Source organism: Wolffia australiana, chromosome 1, assembly GCF_029677425.1.
Source record: "Wolffia australiana isolate 7733 chromosome 1, ASM2967742v1".
Classification (NCBI taxonomy): Eukaryota; Viridiplantae; Streptophyta; class Magnoliopsida; order Alismatales; family Araceae; genus Wolffia; species Wolffia australiana.
In genome coordinates, this window is record NC_135835.1 from 9,496,568 (window position 1) to 9,516,376 (window position 19,809).

General features: G+C 39.3%; 1 protein-coding gene across 2 annotated transcripts; it reads left to right on the forward strand.

Annotated features, from left to right (window-relative positions):
- Nucleotides 1-10,388: 10,388 nt before the first annotated feature.
- On the forward strand, nt 10,389-18,881 carry MED8 (mediator subunit 8). 2 transcript variants are annotated; one of them, XM_078578111.1, is made up of 13 exons: nt 10,390-10,551; nt 11,258-11,535; nt 12,090-12,214; nt 12,300-12,424; nt 12,532-12,715; nt 13,657-13,764; nt 13,949-14,019; nt 15,300-15,554; nt 15,647-15,700; nt 15,796-16,008; nt 16,090-16,143; nt 18,135-18,195; nt 18,555-18,881. In XM_078578111.1, the coding sequence occupies exons 2-13, from the start codon at nt 11,294-11,296 to the stop codon at nt 18,755-18,757; spliced, it is 1,695 nt and encodes a 564-aa protein (XP_078434237.1). In that variant the 5' UTR covers nt 10,390-10,551; nt 11,258-11,293; the 3' UTR covers nt 18,758-18,881. The 2 variants fall into 2 exon arrangements, with proteins under 2 accessions (XP_078434246.1, XP_078434237.1); XM_078578120.1 differs by lacking the exon at nt 16,090-16,143 and having other exon boundaries at nt 10,389-10,551.
- Nucleotides 18,882-19,809: the final 928 nt, after the last annotated feature.

A 19,809-nucleotide genomic window follows, 5' to 3' on the forward strand; every position in this document is an offset into this window, starting at 1 on the left:
TCTCATTCTCTAACATATTCTCTCTCTAACTCACTCTCTCTCATTCTCAAACACTCTCTCTCTCTCCAACTCACTTTCTCTCTCATTCTCAAACACATTCTCTCTCTAACTTACTTTCTCTCTCATTCTCAAACATATTCGCTCTCTAACTTACTTTCTCTCTCATTCTCAAACATATTCGCTCTCATTCTCAAACATATTCGCTCTCTAACTTACTTTCTCTCTCATTCTCAAACATATTCTCTCTCTAACTTACTTTCTCTCTCATTTTCAAACATATTCTCTCTCTAACTTACTTTCTCTCTCATTCTCAAACACTCTCTCTCTAAGTCTATCTTGCTCTCTCACGCGGTAAGGGACCACTCTGGGTAAAGACCCTTTAGCTAGTGCTGCGAGTCCCACTGCCTGAGCTGTATTCAGTGTCCGGATGTTGAAGATTTACTGACAGCGGACGGGACGGCACGTACGTAACGTTTTATCCCGGCCCAGGGCTGGGACATGGAACGGGACATGGGATGCGTCCCCCGTTCATTCATTCAACGGATAATATTTATTAACTGAACAAAATATTCAAACTTTGAATAATTAATGGCATTGTAATTAATCGATGGTCAAAGCTATATAACGAGATGAAGAGAGAAAAATCAATAAATGAATAGGCTAGTACGTAAGATGCAAGGATAAGAGCCATACTTGGTATAGGTATTTATGCGGAGAAGAAATAGCTCAACATATTTATTCCAACAGAGAGTAAACCCCACTTGTACAGAGCAAGGGAATGGAGACAAGACACAGAAGATAAAGGGCCTAAGAATAAGATCTAGGGGCAACTATTATAGTTAGAATGACAGATGGGATGGGACATGTGTATATTGTATTGGGCTGGCCTTAGCGTTCGTGGATGATGATGATTTATGGCATCATCATAATCACCCATGGATGACAAGTGGACTAGAATAATCACCGGTACAACAGTGAATGACGATGAGGATGATGAGTATTTTGAACTGGATGAAAATGGTAAGATGATGTCCTAGGAGGACAAAGGGTCAAATAATGACTTTAGTATTGACTTTACTGCATCAAAGGTTCAAATGATGTATACCAACATAGGAGAATCTAAAAGAATTTTTAAGAGAAAATCTTGAAATTAAAACATTTCCAATCTACTTTCTCCATTTTCTCTATCACCTTCAGGTGACAAATACAATATATAGTATATACACGTAAAACTGTGACGTTGTGTCAACTTGATATCAAAACATTTTCTTCATCATGCATCCAGATTATTGCATATTGTATTCAAGGTCACGGTTTAGATGGATGTTATCCTAAGTATAATGGTTTCAAGGCCTTTGGTCTCAACAGATGTATCAGAGAAAATGTTTGGCATGTAAAGTGACATCTCTAATACTGGAATAAATATATTGTCTTAACATTTAATGATTGATTGGATTACATTATCTTTTTATTCAAATCGTAATCATGCGACAATATTCACTACGTTTGAACATTTTGACCAGTGATGATGTGCAAAGTGTCGGATCAGCTGCAGTCATTTAAATATTGCTTAGATCCCGCACTAATTTAATGCAATATTTTTTTGTCATGCAAATCGATTATTATTAGTGAAAAATTCATATCTGATAGTGTTTTAGAACTAATTTTTTTCACCAATTTTTTTACAGTATTATGTTCATTGAGCTGTCAGTTTCTTCTTATTATTTGTTATACATGTGATTATGTCAATTATAAATAATAAGAATCATTTAAAATATCAAATGGGCTAAAAAATCTTTAAAATCTCGAAATCATAATGAAGCCTACTCTTGGAAATCATTTTATCATTCTTATTAGTAATGAACTTCTTATAAGTTACAGCTGAGAATACTTTGAATGTACATGTAGTGAACTCGTTACAAGTCTTGTCATCCTTGTTTCTGACTTCATTTATTCCACCAACCATGTCAAACTATTTAAATGAAAATAGAGATCAAATTAAGAAGCCAGAAAAAAGTGATATAAACCATCCTTCTAAATTTAGGTGTCACTAAGCCATAAACTATCAAATAAAGAAAGAAAGAAATAACTTCAAATTCACATGAAAACCTTTTCAAGAGATCCTACTCTTCATCCATGATGATGTAACTATATTTGTTTTTATTCAGATTATCCCTCACCATCTCGTCTAATACATTCCTGTTCTCCACGGCTACTTGAATCATTTCATTTGTAGAATTACACCAGTTGGGGACATATTTAATGTTAAATTTGTGCTCTTGCATGCCCAAATTATGGAGTTAACTAAAATAATGGCAAACTATTTATAGTGAAGCTTTTGCTGCAATGAAAAGTTTTTGAAGTTGATGTAGAACTTATTTAATGGAAAGATGAATCTTATTGGCAATTTTTTTCATCATTATCCTCATCAAACGAGAAACCCACAAATTATTTACTAAATAATTATGAAAGAAACATTAGGATGAAGAAATTTTTAAATACCCAAAAACCTAGCTCCTTCAAGACAGTACACATCAAAATTTAGAAAATGTGCCTATGCATGGTGTGTGATATTGGTTGATGAACTTTGAGCTGCTACCCTTCTTTGACATTTGCAACCTTATACCATTGATTTATTACTACTGGCATTTTACTTTTGATATCAGGCCCCCGTAAAAGAGAAAATTCATGTTAATTTAGGAATCTGGACATATTAGTTTATCATTAATTACTTACTTTGTGAGTGAGGTTATAAGCCTTTAGCAGAATGTGTAATACCTCCATGGAGTATGCAACTTTTGGTGTAACATGTACTCGCCGAGATCAATCGGCACATGTTACAATGCAAGGAGAAGTGGTTTCGAGCTAGGGAGATGTGATATCAATGAAATGCAAAGTCGTAAAGTTAATGAAAATTACTCAGCAGCAACGATTAATTTCGACACTAAATTAAGTTGACAGAGTTTGATTGGTCACAATTGAACCTTTGAATTAATCAACGTCCCTTTGGACCAATTGAATGTCTACGACAATGAGGGGTAAAGTTAATTACCCAACAGTATTCAATCCTTCTCAACTAGAACTAGTGGCACCACAAAAAGAATTCCCTATCCCTCACACAATTGTGGTGGCTAAATCCTACATGATGATTTGCACTCTTGGAGGCGATAGTAACACACGTCAATAGCACTGTAATAAATAATGTAACTGCGAGTGTGGGAAGACGATGTACCTGTTGGGCTAAGGCCCGATGTGTTAGAAAGCTAGTCCGAGACGACAATTGGGGCCGGCGAGGTAGGTAATCGGTGCGAGAGCAGCAGGCTGGGTGTGGGCTTGTGCGGGCACAGCGCATGCGCAGGCGCGCGTATGCACGGGGTTGAGTGCAGGCATGTGCAGGCACGACACACGCAAAGGCGCGCAGATGCGTGAGGCCGCACGGGGGCTCTGTGTAAGGCGCGACGCGCAGGAGTGCTGTTGAATGCAGGGCACTCTAATGGGCATGAGGCGCACAAGTGGGGAGGAGCGCGGCCGTTCGCGGGACACAGCACACACTCAAGCGCGCGGGTGCGCAGAGCCGCGCAAGGGGGCTGCGCGGAGCGCGTGGCATGCGGCTGGGCAGTGCACAGGCACTGTGCGCAAGGTTGAGAAGGGAGGGCGGAGCTTGCGCGCTATTGTCACCGTCGGCAAGGGCGATGGCATTGCAGGTGCGCTGGTGGCAGCATCAGTGGCAAGGCAGAGCAACGGCGGAGGTGGCCCCACTGGTGGCGGCAGCGATGTGGGGTCGTTGCGGCACGGCGTTTGTAGCTTCCAAAAATGATCAAGAAGATGCTTCAAGATTGATCCAAGAGGGTGATCCTAGAGCTTTCTTGAAAAATAACAGATCAAGGAATTTGTTTATTGTTTAAGATCTAGACGAACAAGATGGGCACTAGCGACAGTTTCCCCACGAACTCTTCGACGTGGCAGGAGGCGTGGCGAGCGTTGTTCCCACAATGTAAACTAAATACGATAAAGAAACTATCTCCAGATAGAGAGGGGGGAGCCAAAATGAAGAAACGAGTTCAACTTTCAAATCAACTCCAACTTGTCTTCTTGGGCATGCCGTCCTTTATATAGGGTAGGGGTATGCCCAATTGGGCCATGACGGGGAAGGATCGTCTCGTGACGAGCGGCCTTCCCGTAACAACAAAATAAAGAAATGATCCAAAGGAAGAGGCCCAAACACAAATAGGCCCGTCCATAATCCGAAAAGAAAACTACAATTGTGCAAATACGAAAAGAAGATAAATCGTCCGATGACTCATCATTTAGCCGAGTACTTGAATGACGGGTCGCGGACGTCGACTCGTGCTGCTCGATGTGGCTGTTGGCGTCCATTGGTGTTGGTGGCGAGATGGTCCCCCATCACCTTTATGAGAACCAATTAATCAAGCACACATATAACTCATTCACAAAGTATCCACGTATCTTCAATCCAATGCAAAGTGATCCCAAGTATGGAAACACAGTTGGAGGTGGTCCAAGTTTCCATTGCAAGTGAAATTTTTTCAACATGCTTGATAAATTGTTCCATCCTGGACATTACTTTGTAAATATCCCAGCTGCTGAAAATTGTATTATCTTCCCACTTCTGATGTCTACATTATCACTTTGTGCATAAAAATCAAAGACATCCTTAAAATTTTGGATGGTCGATAAGCGACCAAGGCAGACCATAATAATAATGAGGTCCAAAAATATTTATTTTTGTTATGTGGGATCCTCCCTGAATATTTTTATGTCTTGAAAAAATAACTTGAGACATGGTTCACATTAATAGAGGCTTTAGCTCTCCACGTTACTTGATAGGACGCACTTTCATGTAATAGAACATACTATATTGTTAATTCTTTGCTAACTTTGCATTGATAAATAGAATTTTGTTTTGGTATACTAATTCAAAATATGTGATGGTTTTTAATGATAGGAAGCCTTACTGTCATCCATAGAGATGTCATCCCTAGTCTTTGAATCAATTTTTGTTGTGTATAATAAAATAATATTTAACAATTAATAATAAATAATGAAAAGGTGGCATATACCTGGCCTTCACCCAATCCCATTGTCGCATGATTAGAGTTGAAGAGAGATGACAGATTGCTTTCGACCCAAGAGTTGAAATTGATAAGATATAAATTTGGTCAATATTGATCTTGTGACACTTACCCTCGATGTGTGGACTTTGGAGATCAAAATTGCTCTCTTGGGGAGAATGTGCATTGGTTAGACACAGTGGAAACTATGTGAGCAGGTGCCTAACCAACACCAATTGAAATTTCCCTGCCAAGGAGTATGTGAAATAGACCATACTTCAGACGGTGGATAAGTTGGGGTTCAAGTTTGAGGTATGTTTTAGTTGTGTTGTTGTAATGCATCGTCTATTTATTCTCTATCACTAACGGAATTGTGTCTCCATGTAATTCCATGCGTGCACAGCGATCAATTGATAATGCATTTAATAATAGGAAAATGATGATCATCCTTGAAGAATAATTAAAAATAGTGGATCCACATTATAGTGCAGGGAGGCATTAGGTGCATACTCTATAGCGCACATATCATCAACCTTGTAATCCAAGATGGGTTGAGAAGTCTGTTTGTCCTTAAGGTTGATGGAAATATATGCGGCCAGCATGCCAATCACACATTCCACATCTCGTTCCATGTTCATTAATAGAGCATATTAATTATAGTGCACATGTGATGCTCATAATGAATTCCATGAATACATGATCGGACTTAGTGAATTATGATGAGATCGTAATACGGAGATCACTAGTCTTTAAGCATGTGTTCTAAACATTCTTATTTGAAGGATACGTGAGAAGGACATCGAAGTATCCGGATAGAATAGCACTATCTAACCTCACCCATATGATGAGTATGGCCGTTCCCGTAGCCATTAGTGTGGAGACACTAAGGATAGATAGTGGGTGCTCTTTAGTGGAAAGAGTTCACTGAATTGATCCGTACGAATCCCTGAATGGTATTATACCAAATTTTCAATCGGGTTGATTCATGTCACGGTTGTGTAAGTGGTCCTTAGACCTGAGACACCAAAGACGTCTTGTGGACGGACGGTTGTACTTTGACTATGGCCAATGAGCCTCTAATCATGGGATTCTAAACAGTCTTAGTTCGGGTACATCAAGAAGTTCACGAAGACAATTGAGTGGTTAAGATGAGATCATCCACCCTCGGTATAAGAGGTGACAGCTCAAGGAAGATGATGCGATTAAATCGTTGGCCAAGGCAGTGAGATATCAGAGAAGAGTTCTATGATGATTTCCGAGTGCATCAGTACTAACTCGGATGACCGATTAGGGTTTGACAGTTGACCTTTACCCTAAGTCATCCAAGGAGCGTCAAGTGGATGAGGGATTATACATGCACGTTAACTGATGACGAACAAGTTCTATGAGTGAGTCGATACACACTCCTTTGTATCTTCTAGGACACGAGGTGTAGGTTGGCACCCCACATGTCGGAGACTCGATCGATTGGGTTAAATCGATCTGACATTAATTAATCTATATGATGATATAGTTAATTAATTTAGAAGGCCAATAAAGGTTATTGGGCCGCTGGAGTCGTTAACTAGATTGATACATGGGCCTAGAGGGTCACATGCAAATGGTCTTTTGGACGTCGGAAGATATACTTAAGTTCTAGGGGTTTTATGAAAAATACCCACTTAGTATAAATAGAGGAAGGCCCTGAACAAAATTCACCCAGGCCAGAATTATTCAGGGGCCTTCCGCTTCTTCTCCACTCTCCCCACACCCCCTCTCCATGCCCGATGCGATCGGAACGACGTAACGACAACGGTGGAGGTAAAACGGGGCTCGTGAAGGAGAAGGAGGAGATTCGACGTGCCGAGGATCACGTGGATATGTCTAGAGGCTGCACACATGAGCATCTTGATTCGTCTCACTCCAGGATCCAAGAAATCACGGATGCGATCCGTGGAAAGGTACATCGTTTCATGGTTTTGTTGATGCCATTTGATTCTGTTCAAGGCTTTCACTGTAGAATATTTTGCTTTATTCATCAATGTCAAGGCCTCTAGAACCCAACAAAAGTGTCATGAGAGAAAATCATTATTGATGACCCTAATGCTGATGGGTTGAATGATAGAGGTGATATAGAAATAGAGAATGACCACAGTTCATCTCTAGGGGGATGTTGTTTTCTAACTTAGGTAGATAATTAGGGCTACGTGGATTGATGCCATGAGAAGAATGATAAGAAAAATTAAGAAATCATTTTGGGCTGACCAAACATAAGAAGTTTCCCTTAGATTTCCAACCAAAGAAAAATTGCACATATATATGGAGGTTGCAACATTGATAAGAAATATTTTCTTGACATAACGGTGTTGCAGATGCAAAAGAAACTATTGTTAATTAAAGAGAAATTCAAACTGATAAATGAATGACTAAAATATTACAATTCCTTGAGAAGGCTATTATCATCCCTTGTTAATCAAAAGCACAAATAGAAAATGAATTTATTGTCATCGTCAAACAAAAAATGAGTCATTTAGACATTCTCATGAAATGTACCATACACTCAATCCTTTTTATGTAAATTGTTTTATCCCAATTTAACAATGGACCTCCATCTATAACCCTTGTCTTGCAAGCACAAAGAAGAAGAGGGTAAGTTTGTGTCAAATCTCATGAAAAACTAAGCCTTTGGCATCTTGGGTTCTGGGGGCTTGATTGAAAGAGAGAAAATAATTTTTTAAGCATTTGAAGCTGAAATGGATTCCAAAATGATCTCTAAAACAAACAAAACTTTGTGTACCTCATCAAGAACTTGTTCCACCCTTGACTTGGTCCCGTGGAGAGTATTCTGAAGTAGTTCACATGTCCGCCCTCTAGGAATATCAACACGACCAAGGTGCCCTTGGATCTCCACTTCTTTTTCAACTCTTTTTGAAACTCTTGTACATCTTCTCACTATGAAGACACTCTTCCTAATTGGAGGGAGAAATTGAGAAGGAAGAAAAAGGGAGGCGCTCAGCTCTAGCTGCCCAAGGTGCCTAAAATCGGGTGGCCCTCCCTAATTGTACTTAACATTTTTCATAGAAACCTATTCAATAAAGTATGTCTTCCAATGCCCCTATATTATTATATGTGATCCTCTAGGTTCATGTATCATTCTATTTACTAACTTTAATGGCCCAATTATTATTATTAGCCAAACTCATTGATTAAATTCATCAAGATATATACTAATTAAATAGGGATCATTTTAACCAAATCAATAGGTCATGTTTCAAGCCCGTGGGGTGCAAAGCTACACCTCATGCTCTAGAAGATACATAGTATCAAGTGAACTCTCTCATGGAACCTTTAAATCATCAGTTTGTAAACATACACTCCTTTGTCCTTGTAACACTCTCAAATGACTTAGAGCATGGTTAATCATCAAACCCAATCTATCCTTTTAGTTTGTATTGGCGTGTAATGTGGATCATTAGAGAACATATTCTCTAATATCCTCACTACCCTGGCCAAGGATTTAACTGCATCATCATCCTTGAGTCAATCTCCTCCTATACCAAGGGTGGACGATCCTGTCTTGACCACTCAATCATCTACGTGTACATTTTATTATATATGAGGTAAGACTTATTCGAATTCCATGAATAGAGACTTATGAGGTGTAATCAAAATATGTCCATCCATATCAACAAATCACTTATACAACCGTGATATAAATCAACCTGATTGAATTTTAGATATAATACCATTCAGGGATTCATAAAGATCAATTCAGTGAACCCTTTCTCTAAAGAGCACCCTTAGTGTCTCTACACTAACGGCTACAGGATCAGCCATAATTATCGTATAAGTATGATCAATAGTGTTATTTTATCTAGATAATTTGACGTCCATCTCAGCAATCCATTGAATAGTAATATTTATTATACATGTTTAAATACTAGTGATCATTATATTATAATTGTATCATAATTCACTATTCATTGCACATATTCATTGACCTCATTAGAAACATTGCTCTGGAATAATAATTTATAAATGTTTCTTTCAATGAACTTAAACAAAACATGGGGGTGAGATTGGCTTGAAGGCCACATAATATCCATCATGACATTGGTGAAGTTGTGATCCCTCCTTGTGGTTAATTGACCACGCGTACAAGTGTTCGCACATTGTTAGTATGTTTAGTGTCACCATAAAAGAGAATGGTATTGGCGAAGTTCATTCTAGGGGTTTATATCCAGCTTAGAAGTCTTCAGCGGTTCTATCTAGATACTTGGTGTGAAGTTACCTTGGAATAAGAAAATGCCAATCATGGATCCCAACACGAGCTATATGTGCACAACAGCTCACCTCCAATCAAGTAAGAAACATTGTTATAGTGGTTGAAGAGGACAAGAGAACAGTTGTATCTATTGTTAATGAGGATGGACAATTAATTCCTATTGGTGTGACTAGTGCACCCTCTGAGAAATTCTTCTCCACCAGTCATGGTGTTATAACCTACAAATGGTCCAGGTTGACGACGGAGGCATCAATCTTCTAGCTACACTGGAATGCCAGTGGGAGCAAAGTGCGCTATTAATGAAACTTTCTTAGTAAGGATAACGATGAGGACATAATTGTCGATTAACTTGAAAATTATTAGTTTTTTTCTCAAAGCTATTTCACTAATTATGTACTCGACTATTTGATGGTAGACTTTACCAAAAGCCTCGATTCATTGGTATTTACACTCCATTTTTCTCAAGGTATTTAACACGATCCCGTAAATGAAAAATTGAATTAAAATTGCTGTTATTATGCACAACACTAATTTAAAATGCATTAAATATATTAGTCTCAAATGCTTTAAGAATATATTTTATATGAGTTCAGTGATTATGAAAGTTCTTTGAATTTATTTTTAAATTTTCATCACTTAAGTTCTACGTATTTCCTAAATTCACCCACAGTAGATAACTTTTTCAACCATTCTTTGTGATTGATTCACCTACGAGTTTTTTTATAATGTAAAGTGAAATCAATCACAAAGTAAAAAGATTCAACTTACATCATGTCTATTAAATTATTATACGAATGTTGTCTTCATTATTTTTCATATCAGAATCATGTTTTATTATCTCTTGAATTCATCAAACAGGATTAACAGTTATTTAAACACCACCCAGTATTTAATATTAAATAAATATTAGTTTACATTCAGATTTTAAAAATTCGATTCAATCTAACTGTACCAAATACATATAAGCCTACGAGACTTTAGATAATAAATTCAACACATTACACTTTTTAATAATTGGTCTACTAACATAATATAATCCTAGCCAATACGGGCGGTTTTCATCTGTGGAAGGTTCGCATTTCCGCCCAAAAACCGCCCCGCAGTTTTGTCTCTGCTTGTGTTTGTGTTGATTTAGGAGAGCAGCTCGTTTCGCCGCTGAAAATTACTTCTGGGGATTTTCTTGTTCTTTGCCCTTGCAAGCACTTCGGAAACCTGGTGAGAACAAATCTTTATTCTGTTTGAACAGCTAATGTATACGATATTGAATCGCTTAAACTCTTTACGCCTATTTTTTGCCTCTCTTAATCAGACTAGTAATGATAAGTAATTTTTTTGGCTCTGATATCATTTTATGTTTGACATTCTGCTGTCTTTCGCCGTCTTGCCGAATGAAACATTAGATCTTGTTTCCAGTTATTTTGTTTTTTTTTCCGAAGTTATTGTTCTCGTTTTACTCTGTGGAGCGCGACCCCCTTTTTAGGATCTGCTCTTTTTGGATGTAATGCAGTAGGATCAAGATTTTGATGACTCCTAACACTTTCATCACATAGTATTTGAAAAAAAACTTGGGAAGAAATTTGAACAGCCATGCTTAATTTTTACGGTTAGCTTTATTCATGGCCCTGGTGTGATGAGAAACTGAATACTGATAGCATCCATTAAAGTCATCAAGGGTTGTGGAAATTGGTCCTTTGGATTCGTGTGGAAAATAGTGATGAACATTTTTGAATGTCTTTGTATTCCGTTTCTCTGGATTATTAGTGTTGGAATTTCGAATATTTTATTGTCCTTCCTATATATGCATAGTGGGTTCTCAAATGTTGCCTCTGCATCTCAAGTAAAGTTTTGTTGTATAAATGCTGTCCTCTTGGATATCGTCAAGTTGCCCTTTGGAGTTATCTTTTCTCACCATTTCTTGCAGTTCTCTTGTATAATTGTGACTGTGGAGAATTGAATCATGGAAGTTGCCGGGGGTATTGCGGGAAATATATCAGAAATGCAACAGCAGCAGCAAATGATGCAGGATGGTGCTCTTGGTGCTCCACCACCTGTGAAGATAGTGGAGCCTCTGAACCCAGCTTTGCAGCAGCAGCTCAACTTGGAGTCCGTTAAAACCCGTGCTCAGGGTCTCTATAAAGCTATTTCCAGAATTCTTGAGGACTTTGACATCATTGCAAGAAGCAGTTCTGTCCCAAAATGGTAATCTCTCATTGTCTTTAAACTGCGGTTGGACAACCACAGAGAAAAGTTACTTATCCGCATAGAAGTCTCTTCATGTTTAAGAACCAGAGATGAGAATTGATAGTGGTAAACGATTTCTGTTTATTTTTTCCTATAGTATTTTGGTATTGAAAAACATGCAACGTTTCCTGTTACACATGGCCTTCAGACTACTCATCCCCTTTTTTTTTAAGTAAAAATTATAAATCATATCATAATTCATTTATTTGAAAGAAAATCATATCATAATTCATAATTCTTGAGGTTTTCCATGAATTAGAAATCTTGTTGGAAAGAAGAAAGTTTGATGTTCATGTGTTGGCTCTAGAAAGCATTTTATGCTCATGTTGGTTATAATATAATCAACATTAATGTTGATTCTTGATAAAATCATTACATGTTGGTGTAAGGAGATGGGTTTGGCTCTTTTTTTAATTCCTTTTCAGAGACTTTATCTTGTCTCCTCATTTTTTTCTGGAAGAAACAAAAAAATTTAAGAACGAAAGCTGTAATAAGTTTGTGACCTTTTACAGGCATGAGGTTCTTGGGCAGTTTTCCATGGTAAACTTAGAGCTCTTCAACATAGTGGAAGACATCAAGAAAGTCTCGAAGGCTTTTGTTGTGCACCCAAAGAATGTTAATGCAGATAATGCAACAAGTATGTCCTTCTCGTGATTCTTGACGTCTCTTGCTCAACGGTTTTACCTTGAGTCTTGATCCTTATCTTTTTACTGTTTGAATAGTTCTTCCTGTCATGATTTCCTCCAAGTTATTACCCGAGATGGAAGTTGAAGATAACACCAAGAAAGAGCAGTTATTGTATGGAATGCAAGGCCTTCCAATACCTATGCAGATCGAAAAGTTGAAGGTTCTGTAAAGCTATTTAGGCCGGTTTTTCATAAAGCCTCTCTGTTTCTCTTCCTGTATCTACCCCTTTTCCATCCTCTCATGCTCAACTTCTTTTGTAGTACTCAGGCTAGAATCGACATGATTGGCGCAGCATGTGAAAGTGCTGAAAAAGTAATATCTGATGCACGCAAGTCCTTTGGCTTAGGCTCACGTCAATCATCAACACTAATTCCAACCCTGGACAAGGCTCAAGCTGCTAAAATCCAAGAGCAAGAAAATGTACTTCGAGCAGCTGTAAATTATGGTGAAGGTGCCTCTGTTCATCCCTACACATTTCAAACGCTTTGTTGACTTTGCCATGTACGTGTGTTAGAGTCCTGATGAGATAACTGATTCTTGAAGTCATAGGGTTATATATACCCCCTTGTAAGGTCATTAGAGGAACTTTTGATGAATGATTACCCTGTACTTTCTTGGCACGAGTAGCTGTATTCGGCTTTAATGAAGGCAAGAACTCCCGATTCGGAGGTTCTTGAGAGTTTGTTCTCCTATCGCTCTCTCTTCGTTTCTCTTACCTCTTCCATCTCTCCTATTCTCCTCTCTATCCCTCTTCCATTTCTTGATTGTTGTTAGATCTCCATGGGGATTGTAACATTGGTATCAGAGCCGAAGTTCTTGCAACCTGTGGCAACAGAGTTGGATTCATATGCCAGCATCCGGCGAAGTCTGCAAAATGTAGAGCAGTTGTTGGAATTGAAGCAAATCTACTGTCAACCTCAACCAATCAAGAAGGAAAAGAAGATATCAGCGATCGCTGCCGTTTCTGTCATATCGGCAGTTCCATCCACTGCTGATCCAAGATACGCCGCCAACACGTCATCTGCAGAAGCTGCATCAGGCGACGCTCCAAGATTTGCCAAGGCCATCACTATAGAGATCTAACAAAATCAAGAAACAGGACGAGGGATAGAGAGGAGAATAGGAGAGATGGAAGAGGTAAGAGAAAAGAAGAGAGAGTGATAGGAGAACAAACTCTCAAGAACCTCGAATCGGGAGTTCTTGCCCTCATGAAAGCCGAATACAGCTACTCGTGTCAAGAAACCACAGGGTAATCATTCATCAAAAGTCCCTCTAATGACCTTACAAGGGGGTATATATAACCCTACGATTTCAAGAATCAGTTATCTCATCAGGACTCTAACAACGTGGAACGAAGCACAGTAATTGATTGATAACACATTTGATTTGAAGGTTTACGCTTACCTGCTGATCAGAGGCAGCCTTCATCATCATTGCCTTTGCATTTAATGGATGTATTTCCCAGTACTGATGGATCACATGGCTTCGGAGATGCAGCTGGTAAACATACCAATACTTCTCTTGATTTCTCTGTTCAATTAAATGTTATTCATCTGTCATTTCTTTATTTAGCAGCTCGAATAAGAGGGGCCCTCATTTCTCTTTATGCCCTTCTTCGTCTTTGTTTATTTCAATTTTTCCACCTATTAAATTTTAGTTTTATGATCATGTATCCCTTATGCAGGTGCTAACCTGAGGAGTTCACAGTCTTCCCTCAACCCTGGGAGCATTAACTCTCAGGGAGGGGTGATGCAGGTGAGTTCTAATCGTGTCGTCTAATATGTTACTCCGGATGATAAATATTATTCTATATACAACTCAAAGGAATGTGAGGTGTACGTACATTTATGATGGCTGCATCGAATGTCTCATTCCTTTTGACTGTACCTCTCTGATTTTCAAGACTTATGGAGGGTAGCCCATATATTGTCGAAATCAGTGAGATGTAAGTTTTAAAGCAAGAACGCTTGGAAAAGTGTGTTCTTCCATTGCATCGCTGTTATGCCCGTCAAGAAGGTCCATATTGATCGGTACATAAAGATCACAGAAGATCTGATATTGTGGTTCCTAGTTTCGAGCCAAATAAAGTCTAGTCTGGTCTGACTTTTGCTTATTTTTATACCAAAAGTTTGATTTATTGAAGAAATCATTGAGTCGCTTGCATGTTATGTGGGGCATGTAACGGTATATATAATAAGTGTCGGAAGATGCAGGCCCGTCTTCTTGCTTTGATTTTTCTCCCTCTTAAAACTATGGATCTTGCCGTCTTGTAATTATGCGCTAATGAGATCTGATTCTTATCAGATCTGCCGTATTGTGTCTTCCAGACCCGATTGTATTGTAACCCAGTATGTATACTGGGACTTCACGTTCAATGAAAGGAATGTCTTATTTGGTTCCGACAATAAGTACCTTTTTTTTACCCTGCCTCTGTTAAGATCCTTAAGAGTATGACTGGATCTTATATACGGACGTCTCAGAGAATACTAGAAATAAGGAAGGATCTTCCAAATGAAAAACACTTGTGTAACAACGGTCGAGAGTTTTGAACAAAGAATAGCAAGAGAAGATCGTGGCGAACATCAGATAGTATGAAAGAATAATATCGCTCCCTGGATCAGACAACGATCTCGCCGGATCGGCAACACCACGCGAGGAGGATCTCCTGACGATCGAACGAAGTCCACAGTTGACGCCTCCTTCTGCTCCCTTTCTCTCTTTATTTATAGTCCTCTGCTTCCCGCTCCGTTCCCGCTCTTTTATTCAAATTGTCCCACGTGTGACTCATCCCGCATGTGTGGCGAGATGTGAATTTCCTCTTCTCCTTTTCTTGGTTTGGTATACTCGTGGAAGATTCTTATCAGCCTCACAGACCTAATGTATTGGGAACTACAATTTTTTGTTATATTTATTTCTTAACATTTTATTCTTCACTCTAGTCTCTCCTTGACCTTCCCTTTTCAATGTAACTTTGACATGGTTACCAGTTGCCCGTACAGATGACATCTTAATTGAAGAACTAAGTTTAAATGTAGGTTTCAGGAACACAATTCATGGGGAGATCTGTCCAGTCGCCTGGGGTTACTTCGTTTGAAAATGCATCGACTCCACCTCCTGCACAAGTTAACTCGCCTCGATCGTCGTCAAGCATTATGAATATACCTTCACCACTGCAGCAAACGCCACAACAACAGCAAAGACAAAAGATAGTACAACTACCTCAGCACCAGCAACAGCTCCTTGCCCAGCAACAATTGAGACAGTCTCCCATATCAAGTGTGCTAGGGCAGGTAAGAATTTAATTTTTTTATTTATTCAATTTTCAAAAAAATGATTAGTTTGTCTTGCGGTTTTATTCTGTTTAATTATTTGTTATTTCCAGAGTACCACGCAGTTTCATGATCTACAGGGACAGGGACAGCAAAAATTCCAGACAGTACGTCCTGTCTGGTCTTTAATTAACTTTATTTTTAATGTGTTCAGGTAATTGTTGAATGACTGATTTTCAAAATATTTACAATTTTCGTCCAGCTACCGAGCCAGCATCAGATGCAGTATCCTCAGCCACTAGGACAGCCACAATTCCAAAACAGGCCGATTCAATCTGGGCACATTCAGCATAACATGGCATCACAAAGTCAAATTGGCCAGGGTAATCAGCTAAGAAGCCATTTGGGTCAATTTTCTGGGCCAGCAAATACCAACCTATTCAATGCAGTGCAATCACCTCAACATCCGCAGATGGTTAGATATTTTTTGGATTTACTCCGGCTGGCTATTAGTTTCTTTTAGTCATTACTGTTATATTTTATCTATTACTTCCAGATGTCAAATATGTCAGCTTCTATTCCATCCCAGTCTCTTCTGCAGAGAACACAGGTATTCTACTAGATGTCAAATATTTCTTGTATTTCTTTATTTAGTATAGTTCTTGCTTTATATTGTATGAGCCTCCTCCTGAGATCCATGAATGAGAATCTCATTAGGGCCCTTTATGGGTTCTTGTACTTATGCCCATTTATGCTCTCATATGGGAGTACTCTAACAAAAAGTTGAACAGTGTTTTCGGAAGGTTCCCTCTCTTCCTATATGGCTTCCAGGTCAAGAATCGTGTCATGCCCATTTAAGAAACAACTATTTCCAGTAATGGCTTTTTTTCTTAAAGTTTTGGATCTGTCTGAAAACTTTGGCAAGAACAGCGAGATGAACTAGTGATAATGGCCATAATGCACCTGATTCACTATTCTGCTGACGCTTCTTTCGTCACCACAACACTGGGAAGTATTTCTTGTAAATCTCTTCGTTGGAAGTGGAGTCTTTCATGTAATTTTCATATCCCTGCATAAGTCTCTGAAGCCCTTCTCACTGTTATTGCGTCTGTCAATAGGGTTTCAGTTTTATTGGTCTTACCCTGACTCCCAGGGCATAGGGTTCTGCCTCGCCTTGCTCTCTTTTTGTTCCCATCTCTCTCTCCCTCTCTCTCTCTCTCTCTCTCTCTTTTTCTCTCTCTTTTTCTCTCTTCTTCTTTCTATTCTCTATTTATATTCCCTCCCTACCTACACTATTTATGTAGAACTCCACAGAGGTAGATATAGAGTAGCATTTTAAGACTGTCTAGTGATGGAATGAGAGTTGATCTTCAGTTCATAAGAACTGATACATGCAATCAACATCTAGAGTCAGCTGAGTGAGCTATAGTGGATACCTATCTAAATGTATGAGTAACTCTGCATCCCAACAATAGCATTTTTTCCATCGGATGATTGTGCCTTGACAAATGTCCAGTGGAACTCTTTGAAAAATCTTGACGGATTAGTTTGTTTCGTGGATATGTCACCCACAAACTTAAGATGCAGAGAGTTTCGTGAAACCGCTATGATTTTGTTAAAGACCCAGATTTGAATTTAGATGGAGAGGATAGCTATGAGAGATGGATTAGTGTGACCAAGTATAGAAAAAAACAGAAATATTCGTGTTGGAAGAGAAACATCATTCTATTTGTTGATTTGGGGGGATTGGTGGAGAGAGGAGGCATGGCGATGGGAGAAGACTGCTGCTCTGGTTGCTCAAAATGAACCCTAAGAATTGCTCACCTTTATTAGCATTTTACCTGCCTCAAATTGGTGAATAGGTATTACAACTTTACATAAAACCCTGTAACCAAGTATGGACTGACACTTTTAACTCTGCAATGTAACACTATCCTCCCCCCCCCGTCTGCAGATCATCAGGCCGTCGAGCAATACCCTGGCTTGCCACAATGTTTGGTTCTCTGTGTACGTCGAGCAATACCCTGGCTTGCCACAATGTTTGGTTCTCTGTGTACTCTTCTGCCTGGATAATATTTTATGGACCCTAACCACCTCAATTTGTCTTAGAAGCTGATCTAGGCTCTGGATGAACATATCTGGTGCATTTTTTGTAACAGACTCCGGTCGAGTTTCCCTGCCGAAGCATCGCCCTTTTCATTCGATTATGCCAGTGGTAATGATCAGTCTAAATCCTACACAAAGCTTGAGCTAGAGTATAGCAGCCCTAGAGCGCTTGAAGATGACTATCACGTCCATCAGATGCCCATCTGACATTTATTTGTATCTTCCGCTGATGCCCATCTGATATTTATTTGTATCTTCTGACAAGTCCCTGTGTTTACGGTGATGGGCTGCTCTGTCACCTCACAAGTCTTGGCCTGGCCTATTTCAGTGGGCCACTTCCTTTTCTACATTCTTTTATTTTTAAATTTGGAAATAAGAAATATATATGCTCTCCACCAGAGCTGTTCACCCATCGTCAGATTTTTTTTTGATAATTTATCATCTTCTGCATTTTATTTTTTGGGGCTGTGGGAATTAATAACTTTATGGTCGCAGTATGGCCTCTCCAGCGGTCTTTCTCAGCGGAATCTCCAGTCCCAAATGTTAGGCGACCAAAGTATGTGATACAGCTCTGTACTTTTCCATTTTTTTCTTCCGCATTGAAACTTCTATTTTAGGTCTATCTCCCAACATTATTTCTCTCCGAATTTTTTTTCTGCTCGTACTCTTGGGTTAATCTCCAAACGCACCTATCTTAGCAAACTTTCAATATTATTCCCTTAAATATATCCGTCTCACATAGAACCCGGTATAAACTGAATAATTTCCAACGCAACCAAAGAAATAGTAACTTCTCATCATTCCACTTCTGTCAATAGTCCGTTCACACAGGTCAGCCATGCTCAGCGGATGATCTTGGATGTAATGATTAATGGTTATACAGTTTGGTGGGTACTAAAATGTAATTCTTTGCAGCTGTGTATAGCATGGGTGGGTCAAACCCCAGTGGTGTTGTGGGAGTCCAGCAGCAGCAGGGGATGAACATGGGCCATCAGAGTCTTCAGCCAGGGATGCAAGGGATGAATGCGCAGGGCCTTCAGCCCAGCATGGCTGGCCTTCAAAGCACCGCTCAAAACCCTCAAGGCTATGGCCAGCCCAGACAACAAGGGCAGCCTTAGGAAACGAGGCCTTCTCTCCCCACCCCTGGTTTTCCCCTTCTGCTGACAGTTAATCTAATATTGGAGGGCTTACAAAATTTTGTGTCTGTGGTAGTTATGCAAAAGGATAGAGCGTTTATTTGTATCCTTTCCGATGCCAGCAGATATAGCATCTGATAATATTATGCGTTAGTACTCCAATCTGCACACAATTTGAGGTTGTACCAGCTGTTATTACGGACCCTTTAACTCGGGTATTGTGATGTGACTAATCCAGCTCAATATGCTCCTGTACAAATGAGCCACTTTTATCTGCTTTACCTGCCTCTCGTCTTCATTGATTCACACCAATCTTGTATGTTGGTTCTCTGCGGGCGATCTGCCTATTCTCTGCTGAATTGTCCTCTTGTCTCCACTCTTCCTTGCCTGGCCTACCCTAATCTTGATGCCGGAGTCCAAATGCATGCATGTATCTGCTTCTTTGGCTGTTGCACCTTAGCTGAGTGGCCGAGCCGTGTTCTGGTAAGAGTTGGAACACCTGCTTCCTGAGTACTACTGCAGCATGCTTCTACCTTGTTGAATTGGATTTTGTTTACTTCCTTATCTATTTCTAAACATTTATTCTCTCCCAGAAATATTTCCCTATATGTATTGCTAAAATGGAAGCAAGTTTTAGTGCTGATATGGGAGCTACACTCATGTCTATGTGGGAGAAGTGTTACACCGCACCTTCCCCACACAACTTATTCACAGGTCAAACCTTTAGCAGTGGACAAAATACAGTCAACGTAGACTTTGTCCTTGGGCCTAATTATACCATCTGATCGATGATCCTCCTATAGAGCATTACTCAAAGTATATCAAATGGTGTTGTAAAGAGGATATCCTCTTTACTTGGTTGTTGGGCTCAATACTACCCATGACTGGTGAATCTTATGTGGGCTCTGACCATGTCAAGTATGTGGCACCTATGCTGGTGAATCCAATGGCAGCTAATGCATACTATGATCAATGACTTCAAAAGGCTCTTTATCAACTAAAATAATATTCCCATGTCTACTTTGAGCGGTTAA